Source organism: Silurus meridionalis, chromosome 12 (assembly GCF_014805685.1).
Source record: "Silurus meridionalis isolate SWU-2019-XX chromosome 12, ASM1480568v1, whole genome shotgun sequence".
Taxonomy (NCBI): domain Eukaryota; kingdom Metazoa; phylum Chordata; class Actinopteri; order Siluriformes; family Siluridae; genus Silurus; species Silurus meridionalis.
The window spans coordinates 25,263,232-25,275,903 of record NC_060895.1 but is presented as its reverse complement, the minus strand read 5'-3'; the positions used below and the strand labels follow the sequence as shown (position 1 = coordinate 25,275,903).

Here is a 12,672-nt window from a genome sequence, read left to right as displayed (position 1 = left end):
GGAATCACACGTTTATTCAGGTGGAGAGCAGATCCACAGGCTCGAGATACAGATATAGGAGTTGTTCAGCCTGTTTTGAAGTTCCTCTCTGATGTGTCTCCTGTGACATCCGGCTTGAGAGATGTTTGTGAGGTGCTAAAATGGTTGCAAGATGTCTTTGGAGTGAGAAGTTTGGAGATGTTAGGAGGTATTTTTGAGATGTTTGTGAGATGTTTGTTAGGAGGTTTTGAAAGATGTTTTTAAAATATTTGGAAATTTAAGATGTTTTGAGATGTTTGGGGTGATATATTTAAAGTGAGATGGAAGGAGGTGTTTGGTGTGATAGATGTTTGAAGGTGTTTGTGTTAATGATTTTTATAGGTGATGGTGAGATATAGGAGCTGTGTTAAGTGAGATGTTTGTGAGACATTCGGAGATGTTTGTGAGTATCCGTACTGTGTAAAGCAACAGAAAAAGCATTTTTTCATACGGTTAAGCTACTACTGACTAGCCTGCTCACTTCCAACAGCTAAGTAACGTGCAACATCGTTGGCTACAAATTAGAGCTTTTGGAGGCCAACTCAGCCTCCACCATGTATTACCACACCACGCTTACTTTCCAGTTTTCTTCACGCTAATAGAAAATCGGTTTAAAAAAAAAAAAGAGAGATCCCACCTGACCTTTACTTGAGATTCATTTACTCCTAGAAAATGCTGAATTGTCCTTTTTCCATCCTTCTGTCCATTTATCATGCAAAAACCTCTTTCAGACTTGAGCCAACTGCGCGAATTTGTCCCGTTAATCCAACGTTTATCACCAGAAATTTATTAGAAAAAAACACACATCACTGTACAAAAGGGACTGATGGCAAAAGATGGCAAATTAGCCATTTATTCAAACGATTATAAATGACTAATAATGTAAACAAATCTTTAAAGGAGCAACTCCAGCTGGAATATACCTCACATTTTAATGTAGTTATTTATAAGAACAGCGATGTACAGAGTCGGCCATGGACACAGAGCGGCAATGTGAGAAAAGAGGAGAAAAAAGAAGGACCAAAGCAAGAGCTACAGGATGGGAACAGCATCTCAGGATCTTCATCACACAACACCAGGGATTGTTTTTTTGTTGTTTAGTTTTACTTTTTTTGTGTTTTTCTTTTGACATGGAATCGAAAATTATATACACATCATCTTACAGAATTTACACATTTACACTGATCAGAAACGATATGATGTCATAACCGAGACGTGATGACGGACGCTGAACGGAACGGAGGAAACTCACGAGGGGGTGTGTAACCGTCCTGGTGGAAGCCAATACTTTTAAAAAGGACAAGACATGCTTCTGCAACACCGACTCACACACACACACACGCACACACACACACAGAGATACACGCACATTTAAAAATGGAAAGCGAGGAAAACTAAAGACATCTAAAAGACACTGATGCTCTGCATTCATTCGCGTATGGCTTCCTGGCTCAGTGTGTCCTGACACAGACAGAAAACAACAATCTAAAAACAGCAAGTTAAAAAACAGAGGAGGAAAGAAGAACATAAACCCATTCTGAGTCGGAGTCGTTCAGTAAATGAGCCTCCTTTTAACGGACACGTGACGAATCGGAGGCCGCGTGAAATTGTGGTTTGTGTGAAGAGGCCATGCGGAATCTGAAGACATGAAAAGCGATTAAAACAAAAAATAAAACAATAAAAGCTGTTAACCTATAAAGAAAAACAAACGGCTTGTTCCAGTCCTTCAGGATAAAGACAGTGCACTTGATAGTTGAGTCAGAAGCGAGACATGAGAGGCCCCGGCTAGTCCGTAATCTGTGAAACCTCAAACGTGCGAGACTTTCTGAGATTCTCGCGCTTGCTTGATGCTGTAGAGCCATTTGATGACGCGAGCATTGCGCTCCACGGCGGAGATCCCATACGGGACTCGTTCCTCTTCGTCCTCTTCGTTGGAAAGGTCGTCGTTGTCGTCGGTGTGTCGCGAGCGCCCACAGTCCGAGCTGATCATGCTTGCGCTACGGAAGTTTAGTGATACAATGTCGGAACTTGCGCGTCCGAAGCCTTCGACAAAACCCTCAAGCTCATCCGGTTCCAGCCCGCAGTAGTTGAAGAACCTCTCTGCATCCGCACCGGACCGAGCCAAACGGTCGCTCAAGTCTGATTTGGATCGATGCAGTGAGGGTCGGCGAACTTCTAGTTCTGTTTTAGCTGCACACTTTGCATTGTCAGAGATTCCTAAAGCCTTTGCACTTGGTTTTGGGGGTAGCGGAGGAGCTGAGCTGCTACTGCTACTGCGTCCTGAACGGAACGGTTTCCCGTTACACAGACGCCGGATGTCCGAGGAACTCTGAGATGCATGGAGTGGCAAATGATCGCCCTCGGCCCCATGGTTCTCCATAAGTCCACGACTTAGATTCAGGTTTTGGGGGCTTTTCCGGCCATGAAAGGCTGCAGCTGGAACATTTAAGGACTCAGGAAAAGAGCGATGTCCAGATTCTGGTGCCCAACTCCTCGCCACTGAGCTTTTCGCAGGTCCTTCTGCTGAAGACGAGCTGTTGAGCAGGTTCTTCAGGATCTCCAGGTTGAGATTTTCACGCTTGGTGCTGGCGCAGGTGTCTGACTTGGCGTTGTTGTTGGAAGCTTTGAGAGCTGAACTCACCGCCGGGCTCCGTTTTGCAAGAACCTGAGGCTTTACCGGTTCCTGCTTTGCGTTGATCACTTCCTGGCTCTTGACGTACTTGGCTTTGTCAGCTTCGAGTCGCTCCACAGCACTGAGGCGCTTTGGGTTGGGTTCGGCTGCTCGTCTAAAATATTCAGGACCTTTGTTTAGTATTCGGAGAGGTACAGCCGAAGCCACGGCGCCCCCAGCACCCAACGCCTTGCTATCTGGTGGCAGCGTCTCGGTGGGCATTTCCGCTGGGTTCTGGGAGGCCGCCGTGGTGTTTTCGGCTCTGGACTCCGGCAAGGGACACACACATCCAGCCTGGTAAGCAGGGTGTGTGTGAGCGCCGTCTCAGCAGCTGGGCTTCATGCTCTGATGTCTATGAGCCTCCTTCCCCCTTGTTGGTAAATAAATAAATTCAGTGCACTCAGGATGCCAGGATGAAGAAGTTTACCAGGCTGTTCGGAAACCCCCTCCTTATGTATGCTCCGTCTCTTACACCTAAAACATAAAGGACCAATCAGATTAAAGAAACATGTGATGTGACATCACAGCATAAACTGTATAACTGAATCAAAAGAAAATTCATTCAAGATCAGATGTGTAAAAAGTCTGGAAGAAATAATCAGTGTTCTACATTTCCACCTCAGGGCACCAATTATTTCTGGTAATTTATATGAATCAGGAACATTCAATTCACTTACATTTGTATTTCAAAGAACCAAAGCACCTAACTGAGTTCTAAATAAACCTCATTAGCATAATCATTAGAACCCTGCAAACGCACCAGCTGCATCATTTTTAGATTATTCGTATGAGTTGTGGAGGCGGGGGTGGGCCTAGGTGGGCTGATTAGGTGGACCTGGATGGGATCAGATAGGCCTTGTTGGGCCTAGCTGGGGTCAGGTAGACCTTAGTGAAGCCTGGGTGGGCTAAGGTTTAGCCTTTTTAAGCTTGGAGGGTTTAGGGAGGCCTGGGTGAGATTGGGTGGGCCTTTGCTGGGCTTTGGTGGGCAATTAGAAGATTGTAGTTAGAACATTAAATTTTGTAAAGCAAATTAAAAATTACATCCCAATATCTAGTTTATATTCAGACTTCCCCCCCCCCCCCCCCCACATACTGTAATTGTTTAAAATCGTTAGAGTTTTCCCAAAGCGAATTAAAATAAATTTTCGAGTCGTGCTTGCAGTCACTTTTGGGTTTCTTCTCACACGTCAAAAACGTACTTCCCTTTAAAACAAACAAACCAAAAAAGTTATTAAGCTCGAGATTGTTTGTGTGCAACGGAGCGACGCACGACTGCAAAAATGTTCATCCCTCACGGTTTTCCGCCCTCCGCTTCACCTCACGCATTACCCCTGTGCATGAACAGAAAAAAAGAAAAGGCTGAGTCAGCAGCACTACAGCGAGACGGTGCTCGGGTCTGTGCCAAGAAGCTGCGGGGCTTTCGGACGAGAAAAGATAAAAAAAAAAACAGCGGAAATAAAACTTGCAGGGTCGTAAATAAAATCACACTGGAGGGATGAGAGAGGATGGAGAGAGAGTGTGTGTGTGTGTGTGTATGTGTGTGTGTGTGGCCTCAGCGACCAAGCCGGAAATTACTGTGACAAAGCATTTTTATGACACAAGGCGCTTCTTTATGGCACGTTTATGGAGTTTTTGATCAAATGGCCGTGGAGGAAAATGAAGCCCATGGACGTGAGCTCAGGGCTTTGCTTTTATCAGCAACCTGCTCTGTTGCGCCTGGATTTTGTTTATTAGTATTGCGTAAGATAAGAATTGTACTTTAGAATGAATACAGGAGTAATGTTTACAGCCTGTCAAATTTTACTTCCTACTTTACAAATATTTAGCTTCCCCACATTTAAACACAAACACAGCTAGCTAAAGAACTAGCGGCCTCATTTAACATTAGCGTTGTGATACGTCACCATGACAACATGTGTGATTTCAGGTAATTGAACAAACACCCTAAAATGACAGGGACCCACGGCCAAACGGATTTGTATTCATGACGACACAAGCTGGTGGTTATGATGACCCAAAGCTCGTCACATGGTCAGGACCTCAGCGTTAGCGCTCCAGGGTCGAGGCTGTAAACAGTTACACGACCTACAATCCTCTGGGGTCCGACGTAATGAGAAAGCAGAGAAGGGGTTTAAAACCAGGGGTCGGGGAGATGGTAATAACAATAATCACACACACACACACACACACACACACACACACACACACACACACACACACACACACACAAAAACGGCCTGGTTTTAATCCTTTCTACACACTTCCCTTCCCCCCCATACAGAGCAGTGAGCTGATCCAGCGTCTGGCTCTGAGCAACACCGCTCTCATCTCATCTCATACAGATGCAATTCCCACAGGTATATTCACACACACACACACACACACACACACACACACACACACACACACACACACACACACACACACACACCCCAGTCTGGGCTGAAACGTCACTATTACCGAACACAGAATCGATATGAGACAGTTCAGCTCACACCCACAAGTTATTGTACTGTACTTTACACCAAAACACACACACACACACACACACACACACACACACACACACACACACACACACACCCCTACACACTGTTTATAGCTGATGACTTCATTCTATTCACATCAGCGTGAGGTTTTTGCCTGGTCCTTAGGTGTACATAAATTGCATAAACAACTTTTTGAACGTTTGTGTGTGTATGTGTGTGTGTGTGTGTGTGTGTGTGTGTCTGTCTGTCGCAGCAGTACCACCGAAATGAGTACTACAGAAAAGTTAGCAGGATCAGACAAACGGTAGATTTTTTTACATGATTATTACTTCTGCTAACATAATAAGGGGAAGCTAACTTCGCCAGCAGCAGCGATAGCATACAATTCGATGTGAGCTAGCTAGTGCTGTGATACATTTGTGTTTTTTGGGTTGTTTCCTATAACATCATCTCCCAAAGTGTTTTTTTGCTAAAATGCTAATGCTAACAGCACTAGCTGAGTCAAGCTATCGTTATTTCAAGCTACGTGAAATTGTACTCTTGCTAATTAGCTTCTGTAACTGAAACGTCCACCAACTGAAACGTTTAGATCTTATCTGAACAAAACATTTAAGTGAGGCCCATCTGTTACTGTGTGTGTGTGTGTGGGTGTGTGTGTGTGTGTAGTTTTCCCATGTTTCCTAACCCATAACCCATTCATACGTTGTGTTCTAGAACAGAAATTGGAGGCAGATGTGAGCGAGAGCGTTAATCCGGGTCGACTCTGTGTCACTGCAAGACGCCAAATAAATACTGTGTTCTACAAAAGTTCTAGGGTCAAAGGTCATACGGGTAATGAGTGGAGTATAAGCAGATAGAAAAGCGTAACAAAGTGGGCAGTGTGTGTGTGTGAGAGAGAGAGAGAGAGAGAGAGAGAGAGAGAGAGAGAGAGAGAGAGAGAGAGAGAGAGAGAGAGAGACAAAAATGGAAGACATTACAGACAGAGAGACTGGAAACCATATTAAAAGTGATATAAAAACTACAAGAAAGCAGACAGACAGGTGAGAAGACTGGGACAGAGAGACAGGTAAGAAAAGAAAGACAGACAGGGTGATGGAAAGAGAGACAGTTGAGGAGATGGACAGGATGATGGAGAGAGCAAGTGGGGAAACAGATGGAAGTGAGACAAATAGAAGAGAGACAGACAGACAAGATGTGTGGTACCAGCAGGTTTAATTAGGACTGAGATAGAGATCAGTGGGGAGACACACAGACAGACAGGCTAAAAGACAGACAGAGAGACAGACAGGAGGTTTGGCAGAAAGAAAGACATGATGATGGTAAAGCAGACAGACAGAAGGGGTGGCCAAAAAACAGACAGACAGGAGGGGTAACAATGAGACAGACGGACAGAAGGAGTCGCAACGAGACAGACAGACAGGAGGAGTAACAGAAACAGACATAAAGGGTGGCAAAGTGAGACAGACAGAAGGGTTGGCAGACAGAGAGACAGATAGACAGGAGGGGTGACAGACAGACAGACAGACAGACAGGAGCTGTCTAATGTTAGCAGAGTAAAATGAACAGCTTGATTTAGAAGTGTATTAGAAAGACCAAAAGGTTATTTATATACACACACAATCGTGCATGCACTAAACACACACACACACACACACACACACACACACACACACACACACACACACACACACACTTGTAGATGTTCAGTCCTCATGCTTTGCTTTACCACTTTGTGTGTAAAACAAAGAACAGATCAGGTTTCAGCTAATAGCTCTCTATCAGACCAGATACACACATCTTGGGGGAATCAAAATAACGCTTCATTACATCTACAATTCTGACGCTTCAAATCACACACACAGATAAAGTAGTGTCAGAAGATTACATTCATTTATAAGTTGTAATAAAGTTACTGATATATAATGAAGCTGTTTGAGTTTCTGCCTGGTGCTGTTTTTTTGTTCTGTTTCTCATTTGTATGTTTCCAGTTCATCATATTCATCTTTAAAATCAGAATCACCAAATATCCATCAAACACAGAAATTCTTTATGAAATTGGAACTGGATGTTGATGTTTACAGGTGTTTATAAGAAGCGCATTCATTTAGATTCAACTAATACATGCAAACAACCTGCACATTCAATGTTTTAACTCCAACCTGAACTTCCAGCCAATTAGAATCCACTATTTACATTAGGACTTCGTTTACATTTGTTTTGTAGTAATTATAGGCGTCTGTATGATCTGTCTGTACAATGTACGGTCATTGGGGATGCCATCATCATCATCATCATCATCATCATGTTGTTTCTCATCAGAACAGCGAGCAGCTGAAGGAAATATGACCTCACACATTCCCATTTTTCTGGAAATTCGCCTTACATTTGGAGCGAATCTCAGCCACAGCGGCGTTAACTCTGAGCTGGTTTTAATTATGGAGATTTAGAGCAGGACGCCATATCCAGTTCCCCAAATCCACCTTAGAGAAATCCAAAATACACACACACACACACACACACACACACACACACACACACACACACACACACACAGTGTCGTAATGCTCCTCCAGCACACCCCCTGAACAGAAACTGAATAAAGCACTCTGCATCTGTCTCCTATTTTTGCTGCAGTCGTGCCTCGCTGCTGCTCTCGGCTTTGAGCGCCAGGCTGCAGGTTTCATTTTCCTCAAACTACACAACCATTACACAATAACCAGGAAGAGTCACTTTATTACTGGAGGCTTCTGTTAGCAGCCGACCTTCTGTCTTTTGACAATAAACGTTTGAGGAGCCAATAATATAAATATAAATGAGATGCATTACAGGAAAACCCACAGGTTTAGAACGATGAAAAATTACAGCCAACATGGCGTAAGGTTTCCGTCACTGATGCGTGGTCTCGCTTTGTCTCAGGGAAGGAGGCGTGGTCTCGGGCTGTCTCAGTGAAGAAGGCATGGTCTCGGTCTGTCTCAGGGCAGGAGGCGTGGTCTCGGTCTGTCTCAGGGAAGGAGGCGTGGCCTCGGTCTGTCTCAGGGAGGGAGGCGTGGTCTCGGTCTGTCTCAGGGAAGGAGGCATGGTCTCGTCTGTTTCAGTGAAGAAGGCATGGTCTCGGTCTGTCTCAGTGAAGGAGGCTTGGTCTCTGTACATGTCAGGTCGAGTGTAGGAGACGTCCTGGTCTGTATCGCTCAGGTCTAGTGAAAAAGGTCTGTCTCCTTATAGGAGGTGTGATCTCTGATATCAGATCCAATAAAGGAGGTGTGGCCTCTGTCCCTGTTAGTCTTAGTGAAATAGTGGTGGTCTCTGTGACAGACCCAGTGAAGAAGGCATGGCCTTTGGGTCACATCAAAGAAGTGTGGCCTCGGTTCCTGATATTCCTAATCAAGGACGTGGAGGCTTCTGTCAGAATGTTCATTCAGTAGTCCTGAGGGGTTTCTTGACCCAGTCCTGGTGCTGATAATAAGATGATTAGTGAAGATGTTAAACAGCCGCAGCTCAAACGGCTGTTCAGGGAGCGTTTCATCTCGGAATTTCAGAACAGATCAAAGGAGAACTTTCCAGACTGCAAAGGAAATGAAATAGAGAGCAGTGATCCTGCAATCATCAGCTCCTTCATGCAGGTACACCCGACATTTCTGCACAGAACAGCACCTTCTCCCTCACACACACACCAATGTGTCAGATGACTATTTGGAAGAGGATCAAGCAGACTTGAAGACCTGGAATATGTATGTGCTACATTACTATCATTATTTATTCCAGGAAGTTACATTCCTCTTCTCTGGATCGTGGATGACCCTGTCCTGCTTCCTGTTCAGAACATGTTGGATCTCAGAACTGAGTTAAGTGTGTGTTCTAGTGTAAAACCCACCTGTGTGTGTGTGTCAGGTGTCGACCGGCTCGGAGTTATCTTCTGCGTGTTTGTTCTCCTCCAGCGGCTGCAGACTCTCAGTCGGAGTGGGAGTGATGCCTGTAACAGAACAGCAGCTAATTACATGAGGTTAGCTTTTGTAGCATCAGTGCAAAAATATAAATACTTTAGACACCAAACATGTCATAACTTGAAAGACACTGAACTAAAACCATGCTTACAGAAAGAGTAAAAACACCATACGGATAAAAGTGTGTTTTGTTGTTATAATAACCTCCAATCTTCTGGAAAGATGTTCCACTAGATTTTGTGGAGATTCGTGTTTGTTCAGCTACAAGGGTATTTGCAAGGTCAAGTACTGAAGGTGAGGAGGCCTGGGGTGCAGTCAGCATTCACGTTCATCCTAAAGGTGGTCAATAGGGTTTATAGCTCAATAACAAGAGATCTTCCACATACATCCAAGCCATTGAAAGTATATCTTAATGGAGCTGGCTTCATCGTAGGGACTTGACTTCTAGTTCAAGTGAAGTTCCCAGCTTTGTTGACAGTCACAATATCTAAACAAAACGTGAACTGTTCCAAGGAGGAGAACATGTCTGTCTTAAATTGAACAAATGTAAAACCGTCATTACTCAGAAATCAGATGTTTAGAGATTTCCCCACTGTGGGACGAATAAAGCTCTCTCTTATGATGCAAAGAACCCTGACTGTTCCAAATGAACAGTGAATCATCTTCACCAGGAGGAGACTGATCTGGATGTTCTGGACAGCCAGAGCAGGTGCATTGCTGCAAGGAGCAGCACAATTAGTGGAAATTCAGGTTAGAGTTTCTATCCAATCAGATTTCTGTTATCACATCACGTGTTGCCGGGGTCAAGGGGATGCTTTAAGCCCTTCACAATAAACACTGCCGGGCCTGGAGATTCAAATCCATGTTGTTTGTACAAGAACGTCGCAGTTTTCATGGCCTTTGACTGGATGGTTCAGAGAACTTCACTAGTCAGAGCTCACAAACCGCATCTGCAGCAAACTGCACAAGCTCGAATATATTCAAGTGGATTTAATAGCCTATAGTAGTTAAAGGTGGTTAAGCTAATAGTGGTTAACTCATTAGACTCTGGATCGGATGGCCACATGTTCAAATCCCAGCACCACCAAGCTGTTACTGCTGGATCCTTAACCCTCAACTGCTCAGATGGAAGTCGCTCTAGATAAGGCCATCTTTTATGTTTTTAGTAGCTGTTTTTAGATTCCACAATGATCGACAGAGAGAAGAAACTAATTTGGTCACAGACTCACTTACAAGGATGTTTTCAAGACGGACTTTACAAGAAAAGCTGGACGTCATGATGAAAGTTTACCAAAACAATTACACTTTTTCATGAACTGTTTATACTTTTGCGTTTTCTTTCCTGTAGAATTTACACAAAAACACACAATTTGCCTTCATTTCAAATCCCCAGGAAAACTGTAATGTGCAGAAACAATGCACACTGGGGTGATGTGAGGAGGTGAATCTCAGTGCTTCTGCTGGAGATGATGTATGTGGAGGTGTGTGTGTGTGTGTTTCTGCTGGAGGTGATGTATGTGGAGGTGCAGTTGTGGCTCCATTGAAAGGAGACGTGTTGAATTGTGATCATTGTGTTTGTTGTGTTAGTGATGATGTTCATTCTGACTGTATGAGATCCTGTGTGTGATGCAGCTCTGATCTACTGCACTTCTCTATAATACTGATGCTTTCTGTAGACGTGGAGTCATAATGATGGGATTAAGAGGTTGATTGGTTCAGGTGGAACATCACTGAAGTGACTACATTGTACGGTTGATCCAGATGGCGCACCCAAAAAGCGTACTGCCCCTACGAGGAGGAGATCAGTACACTGTTGATAAACCATCTCAACAAGGTATGTAAACCATCCACACATGATATTCCATATAATGCAAACATCATGCCGATATAGAAATTTACAGGGAATTACTTAAAGAACTGGGTGAGGAACACTTTAGGAAGTTAGATTGAGACCTTGAGATGCTTATGGACCCACCATGAAGCAGCCACTCTCAGAAAGGTTCTGGGAACTGCTCTGGTGACTTGGTGAAAATAATCCAAATCGATTATTCTACATCTTTCCCTCAGGTTATATATTAATGTATTTTTATAATCACACTCTTGATGTCACCCAAATGAGGATAAGGTTCTCCTTTTGAGTCTGGTTCCTCTCAAGGTTTCTTCTTCATAACTTCTGAGGGACTTTTTCCTTCACCACAGTCTCCATGGGTTCAGGGATAAACACACATTGCTCACCTCAACTCTTAAATTCTGTTTAACTCTTGAATTCTGTAATGCTGCTTTGGGATCGAGTCTGATCCTTCATTAACATTTCTACAGTAAATCCAGAGCAAAACAGAACTAAACTCAGAACTCATTTGAACTCTGAACTAATGGCTTCGTAACGCTGCATAAATCTGCTGTGGGACGCTACGTCCTGATCTTTGTGTACAGAGTGAACACCGGTTTTGTTCTCAGCCTCCAGCTCCGGCGTTTTGTTATCATTTCTCCGCATGAATGAGTGACTGGAACACGATGCTGCAGGAACAGAGGAGCAGCTCGGGCCTGAACATCACGCTTCATCACGCAGCAGCCACTTCAGGTCACATTCATTCCTGGGGTTTATTCCATCCATCCATCCATCCATCCATCCCCCCATCCATCCATCCCCCCATCCATTCATCCACCATCCCACACATGGACACTATGGGAACAACAAAATAACAATATAATCCACACTTATTTAAATTTACGCATGTTCGTTTGCAATCAATTACTTGTGAACAGATTTGGCTACGATGTTTACATTATTAGACTACGCTTAACATTATCTAGCTTGCAGGAGAACCCAGGTAGCTTTAAATGACATAATGGTTCATGGGGTTTTTTTTTTGGGAGATCTTCCAGACTATCCTGGCTACTGGCTTATACAGTATAAGAGGCTAATCATTGCTAGTTTGCTAGTGACGTTGGCTAATGGTTTTATTAGTAGCAGCTGTTGCTAATGTGTTAACACAGACACGTGATTTACATCAATGTAATTGTTACTCAAAGAGAGAAAGTTTTAGCTGCTGGTAGGAGGAGCTAGTTACATGTGGGTGTGGCCATCTGAACAATGTAAACAAAACGAAATGTGACTGGATAAACAATGAAGTAAAAGTTGTTCTGGAAGCTGTGACAGAATAAAATAAGCGCTACGTAACATTTTGTGGTGTGTGTGTGTGTGTGTGTGTGCGCGCGCGTGTGTGGTCTCCATGTCTGCAATAGTGTTAAAAGCAACTCATTTGGTACGCGGAAGCCCTGAATTAGCACATGCTCTCGTTAGCCAAGTGTAGTGACACCTCCACAGCTGAAAGCAGGCTACAGGAGATCCGTGGGCAGACGGCAGAACCTGGATCATCTCACACTTTCTAACGCTCCATCTCGCTGTAACATATTGTTCTGCTGTTTCAGGAGGAACGAAAGCAGCTCAGCTGAATAGCGCAGGTTCGAGCTGATGCTAATCGATGGCAGCAATCTGAGGGAAATGTAAGCTCATAAATCACACCAGTGGATGAAGTGCTGCAGATCTGAG

The 12,672-nt window shown here is 44.0% G+C and overlaps 1 protein-coding gene across 5 annotated transcripts in view; it reads right to left on the bottom strand.

Annotated features, from left to right (window-relative positions):
- Positions 1-842: 842 nt before the first annotated feature.
- fam110b (family with sequence similarity 110 member B) overlaps positions 843-12,672 on the bottom strand; it is a 35,562-nt gene continuing 23,732 nt past the window's right edge. For 4 of the 5 annotated variants that reach the window (XM_046862841.1, XM_046862844.1, XM_046862842.1 and 1 more), the window contains 2 exons: positions 9,050-9,148; positions 843-3,163 (listed from right to left, as the gene is read on the bottom strand). In XM_046862841.1, coding sequence (XP_046718797.1) covers positions 1,826-2,911 — 1,086 coding nt within the window. In that variant the 5' untranslated portion in view covers positions 2,912-3,163; positions 9,050-9,148 and the 3' untranslated portion in view covers positions 843-1,825. Of the gene's footprint in view, positions 3,164-7,561; positions 7,659-9,049; positions 9,149-12,672 lie in introns of all 5 variants that reach the window. The other variant, XM_046862845.1, reaches the window with a different exon arrangement.